We start from the raw sequence: 24,816 nt of genomic DNA on the forward strand, positions 1-24,816 counted from the left end.
CTCTCGTCTAGATGTGGTTGAGTGGGTGAAAGCTGCTCGTCTCGGACGATCCACCTCCCATGCTCAGCCAAGCGTCCAGAGAGTTCTGGGAGGGCGCGTGCAAAGGGTTGTTCTCTGAGAGAGACAGCATCATTGCATAAGCCTGCGGGAGAAGACGGGTGAGCGTTAGCAAGAGGAAATAAAAACGCGTTTGTCTTTTTTCAAAGAACGATTTCGATATATAACACTTTAGATCTTAAACTGTAGGTCTGTCCATCATTATTATTGGTAATGAAAAGATTGTCCAACTGCTTGTGTTTCATGCTTCATTGAACAATCTCAAGTTGTTATACCTTAAACCTTAAATCTTTTAACACCTTTGTAATAATGTTTTACTGATGTAGGACTGGAGATCAGAGATAAGGGAAGAGAAGCATTGTTAGTAGATTAAGAGAGAGGAAAAGATGTGTGGGGGCTGGACCAGAGGCACTTTTAGCTACAGTTTCAGCCAATACTAAGTGAATGCTGGATATTGGAAACTGATTCTTTTATCAAACACCTGAACATGGATGTATTCTGTCCCTACTCCTGTCTTATCAGAGCAAATAGTCTGTCCTGTCCATCCTTCTTTTAGTGGACATCCAAACGCCGGTCACATACCTGGGTTTTAGCCTGCCTGTACAGTGTCTCTTTCAGTGCCTCCGACTCTAGTGAAGCGTTAAATATGTCTTTAACATCAAAGGGTTGCTCGTCACTGGCTGCTTTACGTAACCCCTCCAGGCTCTTGGGAAAGCTGGGCAGACCCTCCAGGTCCAAGAGGGAGCCCTCCTCCTCTATACACCTGCACACCGAGGGATGGATGGATGGATGGCAGAAAAAGGGCAGTATGGATGGGTTGGTTGGTGGAGAGGGTGATGGGTAAATGGAAAAAATAGATGTAAGCAAGGGATAGATGAGAGTTAATGCGATGGAAGTGGGGGAGGAAATTTAATGGAGAAAAGGAGAGGTACTATTAATAGAAGGAAAGATAGAGGGAATAAATTCAGAGAGGAAAAAGGAGAGAATAGTAGGTGCAGAATCTGACCTCCGATACCACACTGAAAACGGACCTTTTTTCTTTTTTGAAGGGGACATGTTTTCTAAGTCAAATCCTTTGTTTACCACTGTCTGGCCTTCTCAGTATGTGTTGTTTAGCATTGGAATCGGTCATAATGAAAGAAGGTATAACAGGCAGTTCTAGCAGCCTATGTGGTTTTCTGTACAGTTTCCAAAATGAATACCTGCGAGTGTGTTCATAGCTCATAGCTAACGGGGCCGTGTCCGCCTCTTCTTCCTCCTCGTCCTCCTCATACACCCCTGTCGTGACGGGAGACGGGGACTCGGGCGCCTCGTCGTGAGACTTCTCCGTCAGGCTGCCTTCCTCTTCCTCCTCATCGTCCCCCTCCACTTCCTCTTCCTCCTCCTCCAGCCCATGGAGCCCGAGCTTGGAGTTGGACAAACTGTGGCTGGGCGGGTGCTCCTCCTCCGCCTGGTCTGATCTGTGGAGGGATCAAAGGGAAAAGTAGAGAAGAAGTGTTACTAATGATGACTATTTTTGTTCCTCCCTCATTTTTTGGGGAAAAAATGCCAGCAAACTTTTAGCAAAGCCCCCCTAGCTTCCAGAAGAAGAAGTGGACTTAAGTGGGAGAGGTCTGCCAAGCCAAACAGGGAGGGCCTTTAGGAGAAAGATGCTATATATAACATGCGATATGAGTCATGGGTGGTATAGACAAAGATGTTTAGGGAAACAAAAATAATTTCTTGTACCGCTTGTACCGTGTTTTGTTTGCCAACAATGATCCAAAAGTTAGAAAAAGTTAACCAGTTTGTTCTCCGAGGAGTATGCTCAGACTAGAGCTGGATGGCTGTTAACATTTCCCAACCATCTGAAGACATGACTCAACACAAGCAGAGAGAGAAACATAAATAATCTGCTGACAGCATGCACAGGCCAACTCCAGTGTCCACACAAACAACACGGGTGCTGACAGTGTGCCGGGAGCGCTTTTCAAATGGCCCTCACATGATTAATCGGCCAGCTTGTCAGAAACAGAGCAGGAGATGGCCCGCTTCAGACTGCTTCCTCTCCACCCTGTAACGGTGGAACATAGTTGGTGTGACTGAAGGAAGACGATGGCTGATCTGCAAACAGGCTATCAGCACACCACCATTATGACCTGCCATCTGTACATTTTCCAGCCAGCACCACAGCTCCCCCCCCCCCATCACACCCAGACCACGATGTCATGGCTCATGATATCATTTCCTTTGGGACGGCAAATTTACCCTTTCCACTTTTTGCCACACTGTGGACATTTATCAAATCAGACAGGATTACCTTTGGGAAGGGGTGCACGGGGACAGGATTGGGTCACACACAGTGGGTGGATAAATGCGGGCAGGGGGACTATGGGGGGAAAAAAAGTTATCCTCTTTCAATCCAGATTAAATATCACCATAATCAAATTGCAGAGTTGGTTGGCGGAGAAAAAGTCCATGCCTGTGTAGGGAGAAGCGTAGCTCTGACATAGGGGGCCCTGGGTTTTGTCATTCAGTCTAAACACTTCAGTTGGGTGTTTGTGTTAGCTGGCTGGGGGTGTGGATATAGCGTGTGGATGGGGGAAGAGCTCCATCATCAGTGGATCTCCTAGATAAATGGATCAACATAAGTCCCCCTCAGGGTCCATACTGCCAGCCGCTGCAGCCCAGTCCAACACAAGGAACTGGCTCAAATTGCAGCCAAAACATAGAGCCCAAGCCACGACCGGAGGTCCTTGTTTCAGGTCTAATTACGACCTGGATTTTGGTTCTGAAGAGACAGTTTCCTTTTAGTCCTTCAACACTGCAGCGCTGGAAATGTGTACAGCAAAATCCCTTAACTTTTTTGTTTAAGATTTCCCACCCTCAGAGGAGCAGTGCTGCCTCAGCATCTACGACATCCCCAGCCTGGTCAAACAAAGTTTTCATGTGAAAACAACAGCTACCAAGGGACTTTTATTTTGACTGGCTATGATGCTGAGAAATGAGTTTTAAAGGGGGGAAACGCTGTTGCGAGGGAAGTTAAGAGCGATTACAGATAGTCATCCATGAATGTGTGTGTGTGCTCGGCGTCTGACTTTAGTCACTCAGAGGGAGAATAAACAGAGGGCTGTCTGGTGGGTGGACAGAAAGCATAATACTTAGTCTGAATTACAGATATTAAAACGTCAGGCCAGCTTGTTGTGGATGAGACTCAGTATTGATCCCAGATGGCAGAGCAGCTAAATTGCCACTGGGTCTGCTGACCATAATGCGTGTCGACACGAGGGAGGGGGGGATGATGGAAGAAGAGACGGACAGAAAGTGAGACTACCAGAAAGGAATTCACGTTGAGAAGAGAGATGAATGGTGTAAAGAATCGAGGAAAGAGGCAAACCACTGACTGAAGGAGAAAAATGTTTCATCCTCCTTTTCTCTTCCGATACCCTGCTTTTGTCTGAAGCTGCCCACCAACTGAGCGGCTAACACTATGAGCATTTCAGGACTAGAAGGAAGGAGCCGAACTTTTCATCCTCTGACCAGTAAAGATGTTATGTTTTAAAATAGCATGAACTATTTTCATCATTTTAAAAGTAAAGTATGGTTTTTTTATAGGGCAGAAAAAATAATAATAAATAATAATAATAATAAAACTTCACACATCTATCAAACTGACAAAAACATTGGTTTTTAAGATTGTCTTTTATATTTGAAGCAACTTATAACTGCAAAAGTTCAAGCAACTTCGAACAAGTTTAAAACGTGCGAAAAACATTGTGTCATGTTTTTGGTCTATTTAATTAGCAGCAGCATTTAAAAGATTATGTTAGAGTAACTGTTCCTCCTTATAGTCACATGACACAGTTACTGTTAGTATGAAGTATGGAAGTGGGACTGTTGCTATACAAATTCAAGCCACTAGAGAGCACTGTCCACCTTTTACTAGCATGTATGCATGACGTGTAGAGGGAGAAGGAAGAAGAGAAATGGACTAGAAGTTCTGATAAGAGGAGAGATATTTCTCACCGTTTCTTTTTGCTTTCAAGTTAGGATGAAAGTCAATACAGAATAAGACTGGGGTAAGATTTACAGTTAAGCATGAGGAAGAGCGAGGGTAAGGCTCATACATTAAATGTAATCACTGAAGGTCTTTATACACACATGTGATCCTTGCAAGGGAGTTTTCTTTTTACCTCTTATCCGTGGAGCTCGAGGCCTGGTTCATCTCACTGTTGGAAATGAAGTTGCGGATTTCTGAGAAGTACGAGTCCTCCTTCTCATCTAAAAGTGCATGATTGTCTGGCTCGGAGTTTGGGGAAGAGATGGTGGTTCCTAGGTTGGAAAGCATCCCGGACTGTTGGCTCACTGTTAGGAGAGCGTGCAGACGTACACATAAACACACATGGATATGCACACCAGACACACACACACACACACACGCAAACATACAAGCATGATTAGTTTGATGTTCATCAGACATACTTAATAGACCAGTGTCATGAAACTGCTTGATATTATGAGGGCTCTTCTGTTTCCTTACAATCTTAAAAACATGTTTATTTTTCATGTTTAGACCTGGTGAAACTTTGTGGAATATATTTCTCGAAAGCAGATTGTAGATAATCAGTGACAAAAGACAAGACAGGTGCGAAGCTGTGGTACAAAAAAGTATTTTAGATTGTGTGTGTTTGTACACTTTCCACATATCTACTATCCTAAACAATAAAGATGATATACAATAGTCATACTGATGCTGATCAGACAAATTATACACTGGCAATACATAGCTGAACATTCAGGCGCACTCAACAACAGGAAATATTTTTCTTTAAAGGTCCTGTGAGGAACTTTCAGTTTGTGTTGATTTTGGCGCCCCCTGTGTACAAAGCCGTACTCTTCTCTGATTTTGTCCTGTACATGCTTAAGTGATGGTCTTAAACAAAAAATCTCATCCCGCTTTCTTTAACAGTCGTGTGTATCACTCAGTTTACATTTTTGCCCTGGAAAATGTAAACAATTTAGTTAATTGCTTCGTCTGACACCTTCCCCCCGCCAGCGGTTTCAGGCATTAAAAATAACTACATAGAAATAATCCATCTCATCGCTTATGGTCTGGTTTGCTTTTGTAGGTCATATTGAGTCATCAGAATTCATTTTAGTCTGTTTCATAACCAGCGAAAAACTCCTCACAGGAGCTTTAAGCTGTTTTATTCCTGTTCTTTGTCTCCATCGGAGATCCTACAATGATTCTATTTCTTCTGGATGAAACATAGTGCTATTAAGTGGGAAAGGATTGTGAAAAGAGCAAAAATAGATAGAATAGCCTTGAAGATTGTGCTAAAGAGCATATCACATTTGGAAAAAAAAAAATAATAAAGTCCAAAAAAAGATCTTTTAGTCGGATTTGGTGTGTTTGTTGGTGATCACAGCAGATTTACAGGTAATACAACAAATGAGGTGGAAACAGAGTTTTTTTGGGGTGTCATTTTGACCTTCAAAGATAAACTGTCCATCACTTGGATGCAAATGGTCAAATAAACAATCATTCAGATGTTCAGTCGCACGCTTGCTGAACATGAAATGTGTTGTTAGCAGCACGTTAGTATGCAAGCCCTTAGTGGACATGCATCCATACATTTTATTTACTCCGTTTTCCTGTGATAAGGAGTTATTTCTGGTCGTTTTCTCGAGATCTCGACTCATTTGTCTCGTGGGGCGGCTGTGGCTCAGTGGTAGAGTCGGTCGTCTTTCAATCGGAAGGTCGGAGGTTCGATCCCCAGCTCCGTCAGGCTACATGTCGAAGTGTCCTTGGGCAAGACACTGAACCCCAAATTGCTCCCGGTGGCATAGCCAACGGGTATGAATGTGATATCTGATTGACAGTTGGGCACTTTACGTAGCAGCCTCTGCCATCAGTGTGTGAATGGGTGAATGTGATATGTAGTGTAAAAGCAGCTTTGAGTGGTCGCAAAGACTAGAAAAGCGCTATATAAGTACAGTCCATTTATTTGTCTCTACAGATTAATTTGGCCCATTAAGCTTTTTGCTAGGTGCCTTTTATAGGCTCTCATTTTAACACATAAAAATTGTCTTGTTTTATCTTTCTTCTCTGTAGCACTTTGAGATTGCTTAAATATAAAGTGCAATACAAATAAAATGTATTATTATTATTATTATTATTATTATCTCAAGATAGCAAAGCTTGTTTCTTGTCTCGACAGGATCATTTTCCAGCGATCTAGAAAACAAAACAACAGGCTGGTAACTGTGATATTACAGACTAGGACATGCCATGCTGACATTGCCCACAACACTACGACCCTTTATATGTTTGTTTTATTCTATCACGACTCTTGGGATACGAGTTATTATCATCTGATGTTCGAACGTGATAAATAAATCGAGATCTCAAGAAAACGACCAGAAATAACTTGTTATCACGGGAAAACAGAGTTAAAAAAATGCATGTCCGCTAAGGGCTTACGAAAAATTATAGCAAGTGTGATTTTTTTTAATAAACTCATTGCAGCACCAAGCTAAACACTTTTTAAGGTAACGATTTTATATTTTCCAAATGGGAAATACAAACCATTTATTATTCACTCCATTAACAAAACACAAACTACAGAGTGACTGTTTAATAACTACATTTGAGTTTGCACAGTTTCACTTTTCTCAATAAAACCCGTCAAACTTCAAAAAGTCAAAGATGTTGCAAACTGACCAGGAATGTTCTCATGCTCGTGCTTCTTGAGATGGCGGTCCAGGTTGGTCTGCTGACCAAAGCAGCGGTTGCAGAGGTGACACTTGAAGGGTTTCTCCTTGTTATGGATGTTGCGAACGTGGCGTTGAAGATTGGATGAGATGCTGAATGAGCGGTCACAGTATTTACACCTGCCAAAGGAGAACACAGAGATGTGAATGTGTTTTTCAGAGAGCGCAACACACTCCTAAGGCTCAACTTACATTTTTAATACTTTCTAAAGAAGGAACACATTTTTGTCCCCCATCAGTTGGGACTTAATGAATGTTATAGATAAGAGAGACGCTGAATTAAATATTGACATTGATGAAGACACAATATGTTAAAGTTATATGTATTGCTTGTGTCTAGCAGATACACAAAGTACAACAGAATGGGATACCTGTAGGGTTGTTCCCCTGTGTGTGTCCGCAAGTGTCTTGTGAGGTTTGCCGAGCGAGGGAAGATTTTCCCACAGTACCTGCAGGAGGGAATGGACAGATAGGCGGGAAAAACAAGTAGGAGAAGGGAAGAATGGTTTAGTATAACATATAACAAATAACAAATTATATATTTTTATCATCTCTGAAAGCATTTTATGCTACATAAAACGAAATAATGGAAACAACATCCTGCAGCACAGGGCACTTGCCTGCAGGCGTAACGCTCCTTGCCCTTGCGGAGGATGGCGTCTGAGAGGGAAGGTGGGGGGGATCGGAAGTTGAACAGTGGATGAGCCGAGTGTTGCAGTGAATTGGGCGGCACATCCAGTTTTAGAGCGCCAAAGCTCTCCAGCTTCTCTGTCATGTTCTCCATGGCTGACATCTGTGTGTGTGTGTGCGCGGGTGGGGGATAACAGAAAATGTAAACATGTAAGATCAAATATTTTAATGAGATTTAAAAGAAATATGGGTTACTTTAAAAAGCTTGTGAAGGCATGCTAAATGCATGATCCCACCTTAAGAGAAGCCTCTGAAATGTGTTTACATTATGAATGTGTGTGCGCGTGTGTGTGTGTGTGTCTAAAGAGTAAAGGAAGCATTGAAAACAAAGACACAATGTCAGAAAAAACAGGGAGCGAGGGAAAGAGACAGAGAGCGGAAGCAGCATATCAGAGGTTAGCCTTGTTGTTTGTGCTAAAGGCGAGTCACCCCCATGACCTCTAACACATTCACAAATGCTCAAGTACCATTCCTCTAGAACCCCCCTCTATACACCCTCACCTCTAGCTTCAGACAGTGCTTTGTGTGCTCTATCTTACCGTCTTCTGCTGAAGCTACCATTGCAGCCTGGACAACTGGCTAATTGAGGCATTCAAGAGCCCCGATTAGCGTTGTACAATATAGCTTGAGATACCCCCAGCTGATAGCCGCTTCCCCTCGCCTAGTAGCTTTTGAACAAAGGGGCCGGTTATGAAGGAGTTTATTTGCCAAAAACAGCTTACATCCTTCCTTTTTTAGAGAATACGGGACGGGGGAGACACAGGGACAGACACTCCGTCTCAATGTGTTTATTCGCAGTCTGAGAAAGGGTGTGGGGGGAGGGGGGGGTGGGGGATTCCGTCATGGTACTGAATTAGAGGTGGCATTGTGTTTGGATCACTGGGAGTATCACAGCTGAGACACTGATATGACAAGCTTTCACGTGGGACCCTGTAAAGCCTTTTCATGATCCAGGTATTGATCAATTAAGAGATGATGGCTTCAAAAAAGCAGCAAGGAGGTTGAAGTTGAGGTGAAATCTTGCAATAGAGAAGAATACAATGTTCAAGGAAAGTAAACCACACCGTAAATGTATATGAGTAGATGTGGTACAAAATCATCTTTAAAAATCCATGTTGGCTATCTTGATACAACCAATTTGTAAAGGCTATAACTGCAAACATATGTGTAATGTAAACGTATCTGTCTACATATACACCAAATGACTGTATTGCAAAGTCACAGTTGATAGAGGACACAGATTTCCAGGTCAGATTAAACCATTTCCCCAACGAGAGCCCCCCATTCTCCTGGAGACAAACACAGGATGTCCTTGATGGACACGATGCTATTATCTAGCCAGCCAGCCAGCCACAGAGAAAAAAACTTGGAGGGGGTTGAGTTATTAGCTGGCTTGTGGGCTCCCAGCACATGAAACAATGCCACAACTAAGATTAGCATGGCCAAGAGAGGCAGTGTGTTACAATTCAAACGGTTATTATTCTCTCTTTTATTAATACTATCTTTCCTTGTAATCAAGATTTGCAGAGGTAGGGAGGGTCTGGGGACAGTCGAACAATGTGACTGATTATCAAAGGGGCTGCGATAACAGACTGTGTCTTCTGAAAAAAGGTAGAAGTGACGAGGTACAGAGGCGCCATTCAGTAAACAAAGGAAGAAATCATACAGAACCCTTGAGAAAATAACATCAACACTGTGGAATGATGGTGCATAGGGCCCTATCAATTCAGGTTGAAGCAGCGTGGGAGGCAGGAGTGAGGTATTTTCACATAATACATGGTTTGAAAATAATAGTCGATAGCATCTGGGAATAATTAGCCTGTTTGCAATACCTGGAATTCAGTTCCTCTGTTTTGTATTCCCTTGTTTAAAGCACATTCACATTTTTTTTGTTTCTATACCTCAAGTGCCTTCTTAGATTTGAAATGAGACTGTGTTTGTACCGTAAGCCTACCTGTGGATGGAAGAGTGGTGGTGATGGCCTGAGGAACTTTTCCTTCAGTGCTCCTACAGGGTCAAGTAGCTTCCTCTTCTCCACCCTGCTGGACCAACAACAAGGTAGAGGGTTACGTACCAAGGTCAGAGTTCATTTAGAACTTAGAACCACACACTAGCACAGAGAAACAGATTCATAACAGCGGTTTCTGGTCTAATCGTGGCTGAAATACCTGTATATGGGGTCCATGAAGAATGCTGAGGGCTTGGCATAGTGCAGGGGTGGCGGTTGGTGTGGCTGTGCCTGCGGCTGCTGGTGCTGAGAGATGGAAGATTGGTGCAATAACTGGGAATGGGGATGTGGGAACCCAGCTGGAGTTTCGTCCTTGATTGAAACTGCCTTTCCAATTCCGAAGATGTGGTTCTTTCTATGTTGTGGCTCAGCTGCCACACCGTTATGACCACCTCTGCTTCGGCTGCCAATGCTGAGGTCTAATGGCTGTTCTTCACTGCTGGATATTGCTAAGGGTCCACTACTGCTCCCAGTACTAGTGTTGGGGTTTGAGGGGTTTGTTGGGGTTGGATGAGCTAACTTGGTCTCCTTCGACTTTGTGGTGAGATCAAATGGTGACTCAGTCGTCGAAGCAGGAGCTCCTGGGGCGACCATCTTGTGCAGCTGCTCGCGAGGTGACTTGGGCTCTGCCTTGAAGAACATACTAGGATTGAGGTGACCACGATCAGTGCTATAGGGATAGAGGGAGTTGTGGAAGTTGGGCAGGAACTGGAAGGGAAACATGGAATGGTAGGGCAATGGACCCATCTTCTTCTCCTGGTGAAGACCAATCAAACCTGGACCAAAATATTTCTCGGCAATAGAAGCAATGGCTTTAATAGAATCTGTGGTGGCTGCATTGGCATTTGTTGTGGTGGGTGGGAGAGCTTGCTCATCAGGTGGTGGGAAAAAAGAGTGCTGGGACGATGCAGAAGAGAGAAAGGGACGATCAATAGCGAGGTTCCCCGAACTAGACACAGCTGACATCAACGCACTGTTCGTGTCTTCTAACTGATGGCCTTCTTGACTTGATATGGCCCCAGACGGCTTTCTTCTTTTACCACTTCTCTCACGTTCACTCTCTCCTTCGCTTTCAAGGTCAGACCCATCACCTGAAGCAGTACCAGTGGTGGTGTCCAAATCTGTCCCACTTGTGGTATTAACGTCTTCAAGGTCACTACCATCAGACATGTCAACCATTTTAGATTTTGGCTTGGCTTCTCCACTAGAAGACAAATCCAGTTTGTTCTCTTTCTCGTCCAGCTGACTCAAACTGTTACCCCCATTGCTGTTTGTGGAGCTTACCAGGGACAGTGGAGGGGCGTCTAGGGGACTCCTAGGCAGCTTCACCTCCTGACCGCTTCCACTTAGCGGGCTTTTTATCAATGGACTGGCTGGCAATAAAGGTGGTCGCGGATACATTGATGGGGGAAAAATACCTGGGAAACCATGTGGGAGAGATGGGAAGCCATGGGGTCCTGGGGAGAAGGGCAAGCCAGCGTGAGGGTGAGGTCGGGAGGGAAAGTATTCAGTGAAGCCTAAACCTGACTGGGTTAGACCTGCAAGGTGGGGGTGGTGGGACTTGGCCTTGGCCATGATGGGGCTGGAACTCATGGGGATGCCAGGGTTGAACATCCCAGCTGGAGAGCCGTAATGGTTTTTGCCCTCACAGAAGCGACGATGCTTGTTGAGGGAGGAGGTAGTGCTGAACAACTGCCCACAGTCCTTACACTTGATCTGGGTGCGGCAGTCAGCATGCATACGCTTGTGGCGGCAGAGGTTGGAGAACTGGGTGTAGGATTTGTGGCACACCTCGCCTGGGGGAGCAAAAAGACGTAGCCCATCAGGGCCTGGTTAAACCCATTTTAACACTGTCTCTAACTTTGAATACCAAATCAACAGCAACACATACTGTACATCTCAATGGAAACAGGTAATGTCAAGCTCTACCAAAGGAACTGTTATGAAATGTATTCATGACACCAACTACTCATTCAGCAAATTGAAATGGACAAATTGTTGCTGACTTACTGTATCTAAATGTTATATATATAGTACTATTGTAAAGTAACAACTCAACCTATATAGACTTTAATACACGTTATTAATCGTCTAAGGGGCAGAAAAAAAGTCTCTCATTCATAATTATGTTCTTATATTTATAATAATATTAAAAGGGTCAAATCTATTAGTCACAATATGTAATCAAACTTATAGCTGTACAAAAATGATCTGGACTTGTGTACTGTGTTCAGCAGATGTGAACAGGTTCGAAAAGTTGGTGTACATGGAGAAGACTGAGACTGCAGAGTGATGGAGAAGCAGATGAGGTGAGAAGAAAAGAAGTATAAAATAAATGGACTGTGAAGAACAAGGCGCTCATTATTTTCCAAAGCTCTCACTTACAGATAAAGGGTTTGACGCTGCTGTGGATGTGCTTATGCTGCTTGAGGCCTGATGAGGTGGCAAAGGTCTTGCCACACTCAGGACATGTGTGGGCGCGGGCCCCCACGTGCTGGGAGCGGATGTGACGCTGAAGATTGCTGGGATCTGTGAACACCTGAAATTTGAAATAATCATATAAAGCTACAATGTCGGCCATAATTAACAATGCAAAAAAAATAATACTTTCTCCTTTTGCTCTTACATTTATATTTTAATCATTGCTAATAAAAGTATACAGTGTGTATTGCTTTGGTATATATCTATATAAGATATGTTCTCTCTCTAAATCTATGTGCAAAACCATTATAAGTGAAGCCTAAATAACTAGACCAGCAGAATTTCTGAAGCAGATAAAGCCTGTGTGTCCTGTGCACAACTTACGTGCCGGGTATGCTGTACCTTATCACAGTTTTCACACTCAAAGCGCTTGCCACTGTCATGTGACATCTGGTGACGGATGAGGTTGGACTTCCAGTTGAAGGCTTTGGGGCACTGGTCACACTTGTACTCCCTCTCCTCTGTATGGACTATCATGTGCTGTCCCAGACTTGATAAGGAGAGCACAAGGTTATAAGTTAATCCAATAAAGTTACATTAGCAGCACATAGGATAAGAGGACTGTTTGTGTTTAATGATGTATATCTTTTTGAGCACTGACGTGTGGTAGACATCGTTATCACATCCGTCCGTGTACCTGTACTCATTCGGGAAGATCTTCTCACAGTCTTTACACTCGTGGACGGGCTCGTCGCTGTCCTCGCGTTCCTGTTTGAAGTCGTCTCTCAGTGTATCAAAGATTGAGCCGCTACTGGAGCACGAATACTTCTGGTGCCGCCTCAACTCGAGAGTGGAGGAGAACAGCTCATCACAGTCTTCACAGCGGTACATCTGCTCGTCTGCACACACAAAAACACAAACACACATGCATTTGTTAATTCATCACATGTAACCATTAAAATCAACCTGAATGCTTGAAGGAAACTTTATCTTTAAAAACTAAACATTTATGTCCATTGCATTTTTAATTTTGACCATTCTTTTTCAACAAACACAATTTTTTAACAATTACCGAGTATCTTAAATTAGAAAGAAAACTCCTCAAGTTTTACTAACTTCTGATGATGTAAAAGCAAGTATCAGACTGTATATAAAATCTACTGATACAACTAAACAAGAACAAAATCTATTGCCTATCTGTGTGTTAGTTACAGCTAAATAAACACACATTCCAATGGTTAAATTGCAATTGACATTCACATGAAACGGAAATCAATTAGCAGTGAAATGTAGCCTTCATTAACGCTGTTAATTGCTTGTTTTCACAAGTGTTTGCTTGAGACTGTAGGTGTAATGGCACACAGGGGGAAACAATAGGGGCTGGTCTTCCCCTTCCATGTTGATAACCTTTACAATACTTCTCACCACCAAGGTCAAACGCATAAAACTCGGGCCAGCTTTTTCAATAGCAAGTTCCTGAGTCAGCCGCCAAGTTCAACAGATCAGGGGAAAGCCCAGTGGAGTGTCTTTGTGCACGGGCATGTGTGTGTGTGTGTGTGTGTGGGTGTGCGAGTGTTTATGTGAACATTTTCCAAAAAGAATGAGCCGAGAGGAACAGAGGTAAGCAGGGGCACAGTGGCGCCAACCCCATGGTGATTTCAGCGCCAACCTGCCATCCCCTCTCTGCCATGACCCAAGCAGCCAACGCCTGAGTCGCCCCCACCCCCCAGGTGTCCCGACACGTCGCGCACACACATCCATCATTCCAAGCTGCACTAAATGAGTTTATCCAAAATGACTTACAGTGCATGGCTCACCTGTTTTCTACTGCATGTGACCGTTTATCCAGCTGGAACTTCTTGGACACATTAAAAGGGCATTAGTGTAGCAACATCAATGTGTCTAACCTTGGGGAGAAGGATAAATGACCTTCTGGTCAATGGGCCATTACACTGGGCTCAAATGCTGAACTAACTTGCTCACCAGTGCACACATACTTCATGGAGAGCGAGTGTTCCCTTTTTTCTGACACTCAAACATCTCAAAACACTATCAAACTTTGTTGTATTTAAAAGATACGGAAAGTTGTGTGTGCAACAGGAACACTAGAGTTGAGGGAATCTCTGAGTGTATATGTGTGAGGATGTACCTAAATCAAGCTGCTTGTGTGTGTGCATCGGAGTGCCTGTGTTATTTTAGGTAGGTGAGTCTAGTCATGGCGGGTGGGGTGGGGTGGGGGGTTATAAAGGGGAGACTAATAGCTCTCTGGGAGACGAAGGGAAGCACAATTATGTGCAGTTTAGCAGCTAATCTGGGAGCATGGGTGAGGTCTCAGGGGACTCCTCAAGTCCTCTACTTCAAATTCCTTCTCCGATAAGCCAGACACAGAGAGCAGGGCTGCACTGCCAAGCTCCCACTCAGCCCTGCTACCTTTCCCTCTCACACACTCGCAAACACACACGCACAAATACATGAACGCAAGTACACGTTACAAACCTTACAGTAGGTGGACAATTTTTTTTTTCTCTGTCGTCTTCTCTGTCCGCTTTCTGTCTTTAAAGACGAAACAAACTTTCAGACACATTGTGTTTGTCTGCCATCATCCTTCTCTCACACCAACAATACGCAAAATACTTAAGCTCTGACACACACAATCTGACAGGAACAGTGTCTCTCTTCTCTCGGTCTGCCTCTGTTTCACACACATACACAGAGAGGAACTGAACAAATCATTTACAAGTGTGCTCTATCTTTGATGCACTCCTACAACATGCCAGTCTGCTTCTTTTCAATAATCAAGCTCGCTTTGAGCTCCTGTTTTCTCCTGTTCCTTTGGCATGAAGATCAGTGCTTTGACTGTGCAGCATGCAGGGGAGAAAAACTGATGTAGTGCAGAGCATCTCACGCACATCTTGTTCTCCCCTCCACCGGGTTATAATCAATGACAAGTAAGAGTAATCTGATTTTTTTTTTTACCGTTGTTCCAGAAAGGCTAGAAACACAACAAAACAATGTTACCTGACAACAGCAGCTCACCAAAATAAGTCCAAGATGTTTAAAGAAACACAGCGGAACTACGGCCCCTTTTCTGCCTAAGTGAACTTTGAAGGAGAAGCCCGGATCGACAGCGAACAGCTGTCCAACTTAGATTATGAGATAAAATATTGGACATATTCATACTGACGTACAGAGGCAGGGTTGGAAGGTTGAGTGACTCAGGTTACCCACTCAGAGGGAAGCATTAGGGGGAGAGCACCGAAAAACATAACACACTTTGACACTTAAACAATATCTTGAAGATTTTAGCAATAACTATATCAAAATATGTAATGATATTAAAATCTACCTGTTATTCTAACTAAAATACACAGGAATTTTATCTGAAAGATAGATGTTTGAAATTTTATTTATTTAATATAATTTGCAAATTAGGCTACATAAGCTTAAACCCTTACCTTACTGAAAACATGGGCTAAATGAAAAAAAAACAAACATTATTTAATCTAAGTGTGTTCGATCAAATGTTTTTGTTGTTGCTTAATTGTTTTTGTTTTTTTAACTCGACACACGCGGGGTCGGATTCCTGGGGGTATCATGTCAGTAAACGCACCGCAGAGTCCGTTAATCTGATACTTTATCAACCTGATGGCCACAAAACTTCCAAAAAGGTCGATTTCTGGAGAAAAACTACAAATATTAAGAATAAAATATTGTTACTGGCAATATTTGTTGGCCGGTGGGATAAATAGAATTCCAACCTCTCGGAGTAGAGGTCCTGAAAGCTCCCATATAATGTGTTCTTAAGGACATGGCTTCCTAGTAATTTCTCTTTGATGTTGGATTTCCGCTAACTGAAAATTTCTGCTCACTAAGGATGGAATATGACAAGTGCCAATTGACGCCCTAATACAGTATTTCAGGCACAGGGGCCCATTACATTGCAGCATTGTAAGCGCAGACTGGAGCAGCTCTTATTATTGGCAGGCCTCTTTTAAATGACAGCTCCAAAACGGGCCTTCAACCAGATGCTTTAATGCGGGATTTAATTCCATCCTGGAAATTTATGATTCGAATAATTCACATTTCTTAAGGGGTAACAAAAAAATATTGGAGGAAGAGACGGGTGTCTTCTTTCCCGTCACGTTAGCGCGGGGTGATGGAGAGAGCTGGCCGCGAAGGCAGCACAGGATGCAGGTTGGAGTTTGTTTAAAATGCGCGATAATGACGCGCATTAATCTTACCTTGCAGGTTAGGTGCCATGGATCCCTCGGGGAAAATGCCGTCCTTCATATACACTAAAAGCTCCTCCCCTGCTTCGATGTCCCGGACAGCTTTGTAATAAATCTGAGGAGAGAGAGAAACACAGAGGAAGACTTTAACTTCAGGTCGGGATGGGATAATACGTCTGGAACTCCACACTGTTTATTATGGCAGTTAAATTAAAAGCTAATGATAATATTGATAATAATTAATAATAACGTATAATACAAGTTGTTAAAAATATTTTTTTGTATTAATTTCCAAAATATATCGCATTTTATTTGCGCTGATTCATTTAAATATATTATACAACACAGTGATTTTATTCTACATGAACTCAAATTGTAGAAAATAATTTCACCTGCGAAAAATAATAATTAAAAAAGGTCTTTCACAAAGAATTACTCAAACATTAGACGAAACATAAAATGCTGTAATGAGTCTGAAAAAAAAAGTGGTGAGTGAAGCGAAAATAAACATCAGAGCGCTCAGCTGCTCTCGTGCGTCTCTTATTATTTACAGCTGCGGCAAAACGGGAAATACCGGCTGATTATCTGCAAACTAATATCTTTTTAATTTGGGTAATTAAGCTTGTGTGATGCTACTGCTGCTTTTTGTTGTTGGAGGTGAAGTCAAGAAATAAAAGGGGAAAAAAAGGAAATGAGACAATATTCAAGAGCATTCAGAGCCGAGGCCTCTCCAGTCTCTGTTCAGCATGAAATAATCTGTGAACCGAACTAACCTCATACATACACATTTAGTCTCAAGAAAATTCATAGAACTCGGCCACAATTAGCGTTTATAATTTCCTCCTGACAATGTGACAGCTTCATGCGTACTAATAAAGCACAGCGCAAAGCGTCAGTTCCAAACTGCATGCAGAAGCTGCGATTCGTGAACACATGGGGGCGCTCTGCACCAATTCAACGACGAGGAAGGCTGCGCACACACACACACACACACACACACACACTGAATCAGACACACAAACACAGACAGGCCGGTGAAATTAACTTCAAGACTTTGTGCTCTTTACATGAGACAAGGAGCAACGGCTTAAAATCAGCACAAATACATATTAATTTGACTGTTTGGAATATAAATTTGTAAAATGGCAAAAGTTAGACGCCGCATAAAAGCTACGGAAGCCTCTCTACACTTTTCCTGACCTTTCTTTTCTCCGCGAGACCGAGGAGTTGAGAAAGTCGCGCGGCGCTGCGGAGAGCCTCCAGCTGCAGAAGCACTTCAGTCCCGGTGGAGTTGGCGACACAACCCATAGTAGGAGCACCGGCGAGGGAGCGGGGCGCGGGAGCGGTAGGGGCCGGGGAGAGGAGGTCGCGGGGCGGGCAGACTCGCTGCGGACGGTCGGTGATTGTTTCCTCTGGCTGGATGAAGCACGACGCTCCTCTGCTGGGCTCTCTAATCTAGTCAGTGAACGCGTCTTTGATGATGATGATGAGTCTCTCTCTCTCTCTCTTTTTTCTGACTCTCTCTCTCTCTCTCTCATTAGTGATTCCCTATTGCCCCTTGGTGCTCTGTCGGTTACCCGTCGGCCACTCCTCCTCGTCTTATCTTCAACCAAAAGGATTGAGGGATCCGCGGCTCAGACCCCTCCCCGCATCTCCGATCGCAGCCGCCGCTTTGGCCGCTTGATAAATCTATTATTGATGTGAAAAATGTCTGACGCAGCCGGAGAGAATTGTGCTCTCTGTCAGTCATTCTATCACTCTCAAACACGCGGATTAATCCACGCACGCGCATATAGGCTACCGAAAAGCATTGAACTTTTATTTATAGGCCTTATGCTGATATATATATTTCTTTTTTTTCGTTGTCTTTCTTGCTGTCTGGCCTAAACATAACTGTACTGACGCTTTTATTTTATTCTGAGGAAGTCTAGGTTAAATTGTAAAAAAGTGATTTTGTAAACTTAAACGTTATAAATGTAAAAACAACGTGTGAGAAATTAAATGTTAATTGTTTGATGTTATAAGGCTTATTGTAACAATTTTTCCTTCAACATTTTAAATGTATATTTGTGGCAGAAAAATGAAAAAAAAAAAAATTCAATCTGTGAAACACAAATAGGCGTTAAATAAACTATTATTATAAAGGATGAACAGCGTCAAATTATCTGATCTGAAACCAATTTTATGTCATTATTATAAATACATATATGTTTGAAATAATTTCATTTGAAATAATTTTTAGAATTCATGATATTAATTGTACATTTTCCTTTTATTAATTATAAATGTTGCAAATTTCTTATTTTTAATGAATACAGCCTATTGATGAATTAAGATTTGTCATTGTGTGTGTGTGTGTGTGTGTGTGTGTGTGTGTGTGTGTGAGTGTGTGTGTGTGCGTTCTACAGTAGGCCCAAACACTCAGACCTGTCATGACCTTTTCCCATCTCTGTCCAGTGTTCAGGGGACAGATGCCTCATCGATCAATGCCAGCCGTAGGGCCCGCAATAATCCCCCACTGTGGTCTCATACACACACGCACACACACACATACAAGCACCAGGACACAAACTCACATCCAAGTGTCTACGTATTGATGGATCCATCCAGGGGTAGAAGGGCAGATCAAACAGCGTTCCTCTCCAAAACACAAAAGATGACGGGCTGACAAGAAGGTGGACAAGGTTCATCTTCTCTTCAAAGCCTCATCAACTACCCATTCTACACACACACACAAAGGGACACACACACACACCACCCCTTACACTCTCTCAGCCGTTTCCTTCACTAGACGCAACTTGGCCTTAGAACCACTGAATGGGCTCGATTACACACCAGTCGTAGGTGATGGACTTCTAAAGGAAATGGAACTATTTCGTTGGGGTACACACACTCACACAGACGCACACACACACAGGCACAATTACATACACACACTCACAAAGACCCACAAACGTTGGGGGGAAACTGTTGTTTTGCTCTGTTTTGTTTGGCCATCATTTAAGGTAACTGGATATTACAGCGGGATGAAACTGCAAGCAGGACTAAGTGAGCACTAATGTGTGTGTTTGAGTGAGGACTGACTGAGAAAAGCACATTATAAGACAGCGTTCTGCAGATTTGAGTGACAAACAAATATATAAAATAATACCAAATTATTGCATGACCATATATCTAAATAATGCATGACCATGCACACATTTGTTCATCTTACATCATTAATGACAAACAAAGAAACAAATAAATGACCCACTTGCTCTTTAAAAGGTTACTGCCTGCATTTGGATTTGCCCCGTGTGCACATATTTCCATAAACTCATGCATTGTGCATGCTGATACAGGAGAGATGAAAAAAAATCACTGTTAAATTATGAATCTTAGCACTGAGTGGCTGTGTGTGTGTGTGTGTGTGTGTGTGGTGTAAATAAATTATAGGGTCATACCTGTGAACCACTACGCCAGGCAAACAAAAGCAAAGCTGTTCGCTAAGTACAAACATCCGCAAAGGCCATCAAAAAACAATCGTGCACGTGGCCTTTTCTGGACCTGATAATTCTCCACCATTTTCGCCAGAGCCCTGATTCTTTCTGTGACATTGTGTGGTGGTGGCAGGGGGCACTGATGTGAAAATCTTAAAAGGATTAGACGGGTCGGTGTTGCCAGCCAATTGGTGCTTGTCAATCTCGGAGGCCCCTGTGTGTTCCCTCTCTTGCTTGGTCCGAGCTCCCCTTTTCTCTCCATCGGACAGGCTTAATGTCTGAAGCTTAAATGGACACACTAGCCTGTCCCCTCGGTGTGACAGAGTGACAGGTGGCAGATCAAGACGGGAGGACAGAGAAAGGGGACAAAGACGGCGAGGAACAGGCGGCGAGAGAGCGAGACAGGATTGGGAAAGAGCCATGTAGGCAGGGATTAGGAGACAAATAAGAGCAGAGTGACAGGAATGTGGAAACACACCGGCAAGTCATATCGATGCACTGCTATATCATTGTTTGTTTCTTTGGTTTTTGCTTAATCTCCTTTTAAATTATTAGTATTACATCCCAGTAAACACGGTGAGTTACTGAAACTGTCCAAACTGAACGTGCAGTGAATTTGTGTCAGCTGCAGAAACTGGAACAAGATTCAGCGAAGCAAACAAGTCGCATCTGCAGGATAAACAGAAACAGAGAAATGCACTATACTGCAGCGGTAAGTTGTGGCACACACATCGCATGGGGTTGGGGTTAGGGCCTAGTTAAGCAGTCAGGGTTTTATGGGAACTGGCTGGGCATCTTTCCAAAATTATCCAATGCCTTACCGAGGTTTCTCTTGAGGAAGAGAGACAAAAGAAGCCAGAAGTCAGAGAAGCTGCTCCCTCCACAGATGAAGACTGTTCCTTGGATAACAGTTATTATGGGACTCAGGAGTGTCAGGCTTTTCCTCAGCCTCTTTACATGGGTCATTTCCTAACAGCACTGGCAACCGGCCCAGCCACACACACACAATGAAGCCATTCCTCTGTCATTAGCAGCGCACACATTCTGCCACCACAACGGTAAACATTCACACAACACAATGTTTTGCTATACCCCCTCGCCTCTGCCTCTTGCTGACAATATAATTCTCTCGTATCAGGCCCCGTACATCCACCCACCTCTGTCATGTCACTCACCTGGTCCCCTGTGAGGTGACAGGCGGCAAGGTTCTGCTCCTCGAATGACGGGGCAGAGCGGATGTATTTGAGCCAGCTGTTGCTGCTGACGTCCAGGCTTGTGTCCAGCGCAAACTTGATGTTGCCCATGTCGTTGACCACCTGTTGGAGAGCAACAGGTTAGATTCTTTAAAAGGGTGAAGAAATAAGGTTACGACAAACAATAAGGATTTGGAACATTTATTTTCTGAGGAGCTTCAGGTAAAAGCGAAGCACAAAAGAGAAGACTGTGCCAGGAGTTTGATGTCAGTCAACGGTAAGACCAACATGGGCAACATGTCAGGGGGGTGCGAGAGCCCCCCTAACCTTGTCGGTCCTGACAACAAGACGAGGAAAGAGGAAGAGGAGGAGGGAGGAGGAGGGAGGAGGAGGGAGTACACAAACTGTGGCTTCTTTCACTTGTCTAAAGACTTTCTCTGGCACATATTGATCACCCTTTGTAACCCCTACGCCCCCCCTGAGACTCCAAGAGCAGGTTTCACGTTACCCGCTTTCACAGGGAATGAAGGAGGATGGAGGAAGAGGTGAAGGAGGAAGCAGAGGAGGAGGAGGAGAAGAGGGGCTTATTGTGGAGCAAGGAGTGAAGGGGAAAACCAGGGAGGGAACACAATGCTTTATGCTTGCACAAAGAGAGGTCCTTATTCTTCACAGAACAACAATAAAAGTTAATCAGAAAACAACTAATGAAACAGATTTGCACATAGATTTCAAAGACAGTATGTATCGGAATCTGTGTATGTGTGGCGTTCATGCTGCTGGGGAATCCGGGGGCGGCTCGCCTGAAACCCTTAAGCTCACCCTTCCCACTAAGTTGGGGTTGAAGCTCCAATTTCCCCCCAGCGCTGCATGCGACACCGAGCCGGTGTGAATCCTCCAGTGAGAACCGGCCTGAGACAGAGCAACTCCTCTAATTACAACTCCCAATCAGCCTGACCTCTAAGCTTGACTCTCCGCGCTCCTAATCACAGTCAAATGTCTGCTGAAGGAAACCGGAGGTGTGACGGAGGAGAACCAACAAACCCTCTGACGTTTTTAGATGTGCAAAGTTCACGAACCTCTCTAACTGGCTGCTTTTCTTAAAGGCACGTTGGTGTTTTTTTTCCCAGCTCGTAAAGTGTGAATGGTCATGTTCTTGTTGTCTGGGTGAGCGCGTGCAGAAGGTGTATTTTGGTGGGTGCGGGCGCAGGTGCCAAGTTTGGTGAGTAAATATGTAAAGGGTCTGGTCGGAGGTGTGGAAGAACTGCCATGTGTTTGTTTTTACAAATACGGCAACAGTTTTAGACGAATGCATTGTGCTAACAGCTTTAGGTAACAGAAGTATGGGCTACTTTGAGCCAAGGTGTGAGTTTGCCCTTTTCACTATTATGCTCCTGTTTTGGTCCAACAATGCTGTTAAGTGTGTCGGCTAAAGATAATCAAAACCTATGCTGTGTTTAAATACCCTGTGCCAAAAGCCTGAAATAAAAGCTGTGGCTACTGCTTATGCAAATGTATGAGCTTATTGTGAGAGTGGGAAATGCAAATCAGTTCCTGTTATGTATTTTCAGTCATTCACACTGAGATACTGAGCTGAGAATAATGTGATAATAAATAGTGAATTTTATCCTCACAGACTACAGCTACCGCCTCTTCTGCTTCCACTTTACAGCTTAAACACTCGGCTTGATCGAGTCCAGGCCTTTATTTTACGTGTGAAAACAGTCCTGAAAGCTAAGCAGGCATACCCCCGCCTACACACCTACTGCTCCACCCAATATCTGTCCTGCAGGCGGCGGAGTCACAGTGCACTTGTCCCGGCGTTGCCATGGACCTGCTGCAGGTTTCCTACATGTTTTATGAACACTTAGAGATCCAGGTGGAGTCAAGGTGGGAGTATTTCTTTTATTTAGTGGGGAATAGGTGTTGGGAGGAAGGCGGGGGGGGGGCAGACTCACATGTATTAATACTGCTAGCCTACATATGAGGCATGGTAGCATTCACACACACATTTTAGTCCCCCTCCCTTCCCTATATACACACACACACACCCACAGGTCTGATCACAGGCTTAATGAGCAGCAGACCTGAGTGTGTCGTGCGTTTCCGTATGTGCATGTGTGTGCGTTGTCTAGGAGGCCTGCTAACACCCTGTCTCGGGGTGGAAGCCTGATTTATAAAGCTTCAAATGAGGTGCAACAGAGAAGGAGAGCCAGAACAAGCCTGCGGCTGATTGTTTGTTTATTTACCTTTCTTTTTCATTCAACCCCCCTCTCCCAACGTCACGGGGGGGGAGGGGGACCCGGGTGGAAATCATCTGCTCCACGTGCAAAAGGGTTTCAACAAAACAAACAAGGATGCTTACGGTTCCAACTTATCCATCCAAGCAAAGTTACTCATCTCCTGTGTCTAAGAAACTGCATATTTAAGGGGTACTTGGTGTATTACAAATTGTATATTTGAAATTACAGCTAAAACACACTATAACAAACACTAGTGGTCACAGGTTTTACAAAAGCTCCAGCTAAGTAAAACTTATTGGAAGTGTAAACGAAGGTGAGCAGTGTGATTTCCTGATTGAACTATGGCTGCCAGAACTTGCTGTAGTTGTGAGTGTAGCTGCAGCAACGGTAGCTAGCAGGATTGCACAGTCGATATGGCAAAAAACTGACTGGGTGTAATTTGTGTGTGTTTTAAATGAAAATTAATTTAAATAGTGTTGCAATAACTTGTATACACATTTTCATTAATAAATAGCAATAGAAAACCTTTTCCCTCTGGGATACCCCCCAAAAACAGACTGCCTGTTTTATTCTGGTGCGACTTATATTCTGTATTTTACGGTAATACAAATAATGTCAAAAATAAGATGAAATTTATAATGATCTGAGAATTATCTTACAAGGCCAGAAAAGAGAAGAAAACAGTAACCTGAATAATGTTTATTCATTCCATCATTTACTTCTATATCACTGTGTTACTTTTCCATGCCAGAGTTTGACCTGTAGTTTCTTTTGATTTAACAGCAGCAGAAAATGTCTCACAAGACAGCACACACACACACACACACACACACGCACGTACGGACACATGTGCACACAGACACAATGAGACTCCGGTGAAAGAGAAGCGGCTCTGAGTGGACAGGATGCAGGGCAAACTCCACAGGAAGCTCTGATAAGAGCTCGACACTTATATCGCTCCTCATAACACAAAGGGGAACCTTTGACAGCTAGGAACCTTTAATGGATGTCTCGGCATGCCCTCTCCTCCGCCAGTTATATCTGACGGATGTGTGTGGCGTGCAGGGCTGAATTAGTAGAGGAAAGTTGCTTGTACGGGTAGACGTTGGTGACAAGGTACATATTATTTTCTGTTTGACGGAGGGCAGAAAATGTAAATGGCAGCTCGGAGCGCAGTGGCGATTGTGATTTCAATGTGAGATGGAGATAGAAGCAGCCTTACAGCATGTGAGGCATAACTGCGAGGCTATTGTACGTCTGTAAGGGAACATTTTTGAAGTGTGATCTTAGTGCTTTGTTGACTTTCAATGTGTGAACACACCCTTTTTTGCATGAATTTGGATACAATATGTGTCTGTGTGATTGGCAGGGGAATCGTTGTTTTCAACTCTAAAATCATCCTGACTTTCCAAGGCAGGATAAAGACATTTATTTTATGTATTAACACTGTAGCAGATTAAGAACTCAGCACCAGTAGTGATCAGTGATACTGCTTTGCCTTTCTTACACCAGAAAGTGTGACGACAGGCAAACAATAGACACATAGGTATGCAGATTATTATCAGCATTAGTTAGGTGAAAGATTCTCGTATTTTTCTGCATGTTGAGAACAAGAAAGAATACTTTGAACATGTACAGAGAAGCTGACTCTCCTACTCTCCCACCCTGGGAAATGTGCGACAAATTAAAAAAAAGTTGTTTCAAAGCAAAAGACAAAAGAAAAGGCAACAGATTGCTTTTTGAAAT

At 43.5% G+C, this 24,816-nt stretch overlaps 2 protein-coding genes across 2 annotated transcripts in view; both read right to left on the reverse strand.

Moving 5' to 3' along the window:
* Window positions 1-7: 7 nt before the first annotated feature.
* On the reverse strand, window positions 8-12,805 carry prdm16 (PR domain containing 16). Its single transcript, XM_069659459.1, has 12 exons — window positions 12,627-12,805; window positions 12,332-12,479; window positions 11,894-12,047; window positions 9,669-11,304; window positions 9,455-9,542; window positions 7,431-7,603; window positions 7,182-7,259; window positions 6,761-6,930; window positions 4,230-4,401; window positions 1,260-1,517; window positions 640-820; window positions 8-142 (listed from the first exon to the last, which is right to left on the reverse strand). Exons 2-12 carry the CDS (start codon window positions 12,464-12,466, stop codon window positions 8-10), a joined length of 3,180 nt encoding a protein of 1,059 aa, XP_069515560.1. The 5' UTR covers window positions 12,467-12,479; window positions 12,627-12,805.
* A 1,378-nt stretch (window positions 12,806-14,183) lies between these two features.
* LOC138589259 (histone-lysine N-methyltransferase PRDM16-like) overlaps window positions 14,184-24,816 on the reverse strand; it is a 154,662-nt gene continuing 144,029 nt past the window's right edge. The window contains exons 4-6 of the mRNA XM_069659464.1: window positions 20,813-20,953; window positions 16,171-16,273; window positions 14,184-14,194 (exon numbers count right to left, since the gene is read on the reverse strand). Of these exons, the coding sequence (XP_069515565.1) occupies window positions 14,184-14,194; window positions 16,171-16,273; window positions 20,813-20,953 (255 nt within the window). The remainder of the gene's footprint in view (window positions 14,195-16,170; window positions 16,274-20,812; window positions 20,954-24,816) is intronic.

This window comes from Semicossyphus pulcher, unplaced genomic scaffold (assembly GCF_022749685.1).
Source record: "Semicossyphus pulcher isolate SPU_LCO1_2020_fin unplaced genomic scaffold, fSemPul1.0.p SCAF_13, whole genome shotgun sequence".
Lineage (NCBI taxonomy): Eukaryota > Metazoa > Chordata > Actinopteri > Labriformes > Labridae > Semicossyphus > Semicossyphus pulcher.

Coding starts and splice junctions, on each gene's coding strand:
- prdm16 (XM_069659459.1), bottom strand. CDS start 12,466: ATGATAGTCCATACAGAGGAGAGGGAGTACAAGTGTGACCAGTGCCCC. Junction 7,260..7,430: donor AAGGAGCGTTACGCCTGCAG/GCAAGTGCCCTG, acceptor TCCCTCCTGCAG/GTACTGTGGGAAAATCTTCC. Junction 821..1,259: donor AGCTATGAACACACTCGCAG/GTATTCATTTTG, acceptor CTCGGTGTGCAG/GTGTATAGAGGAGGAGGGCT.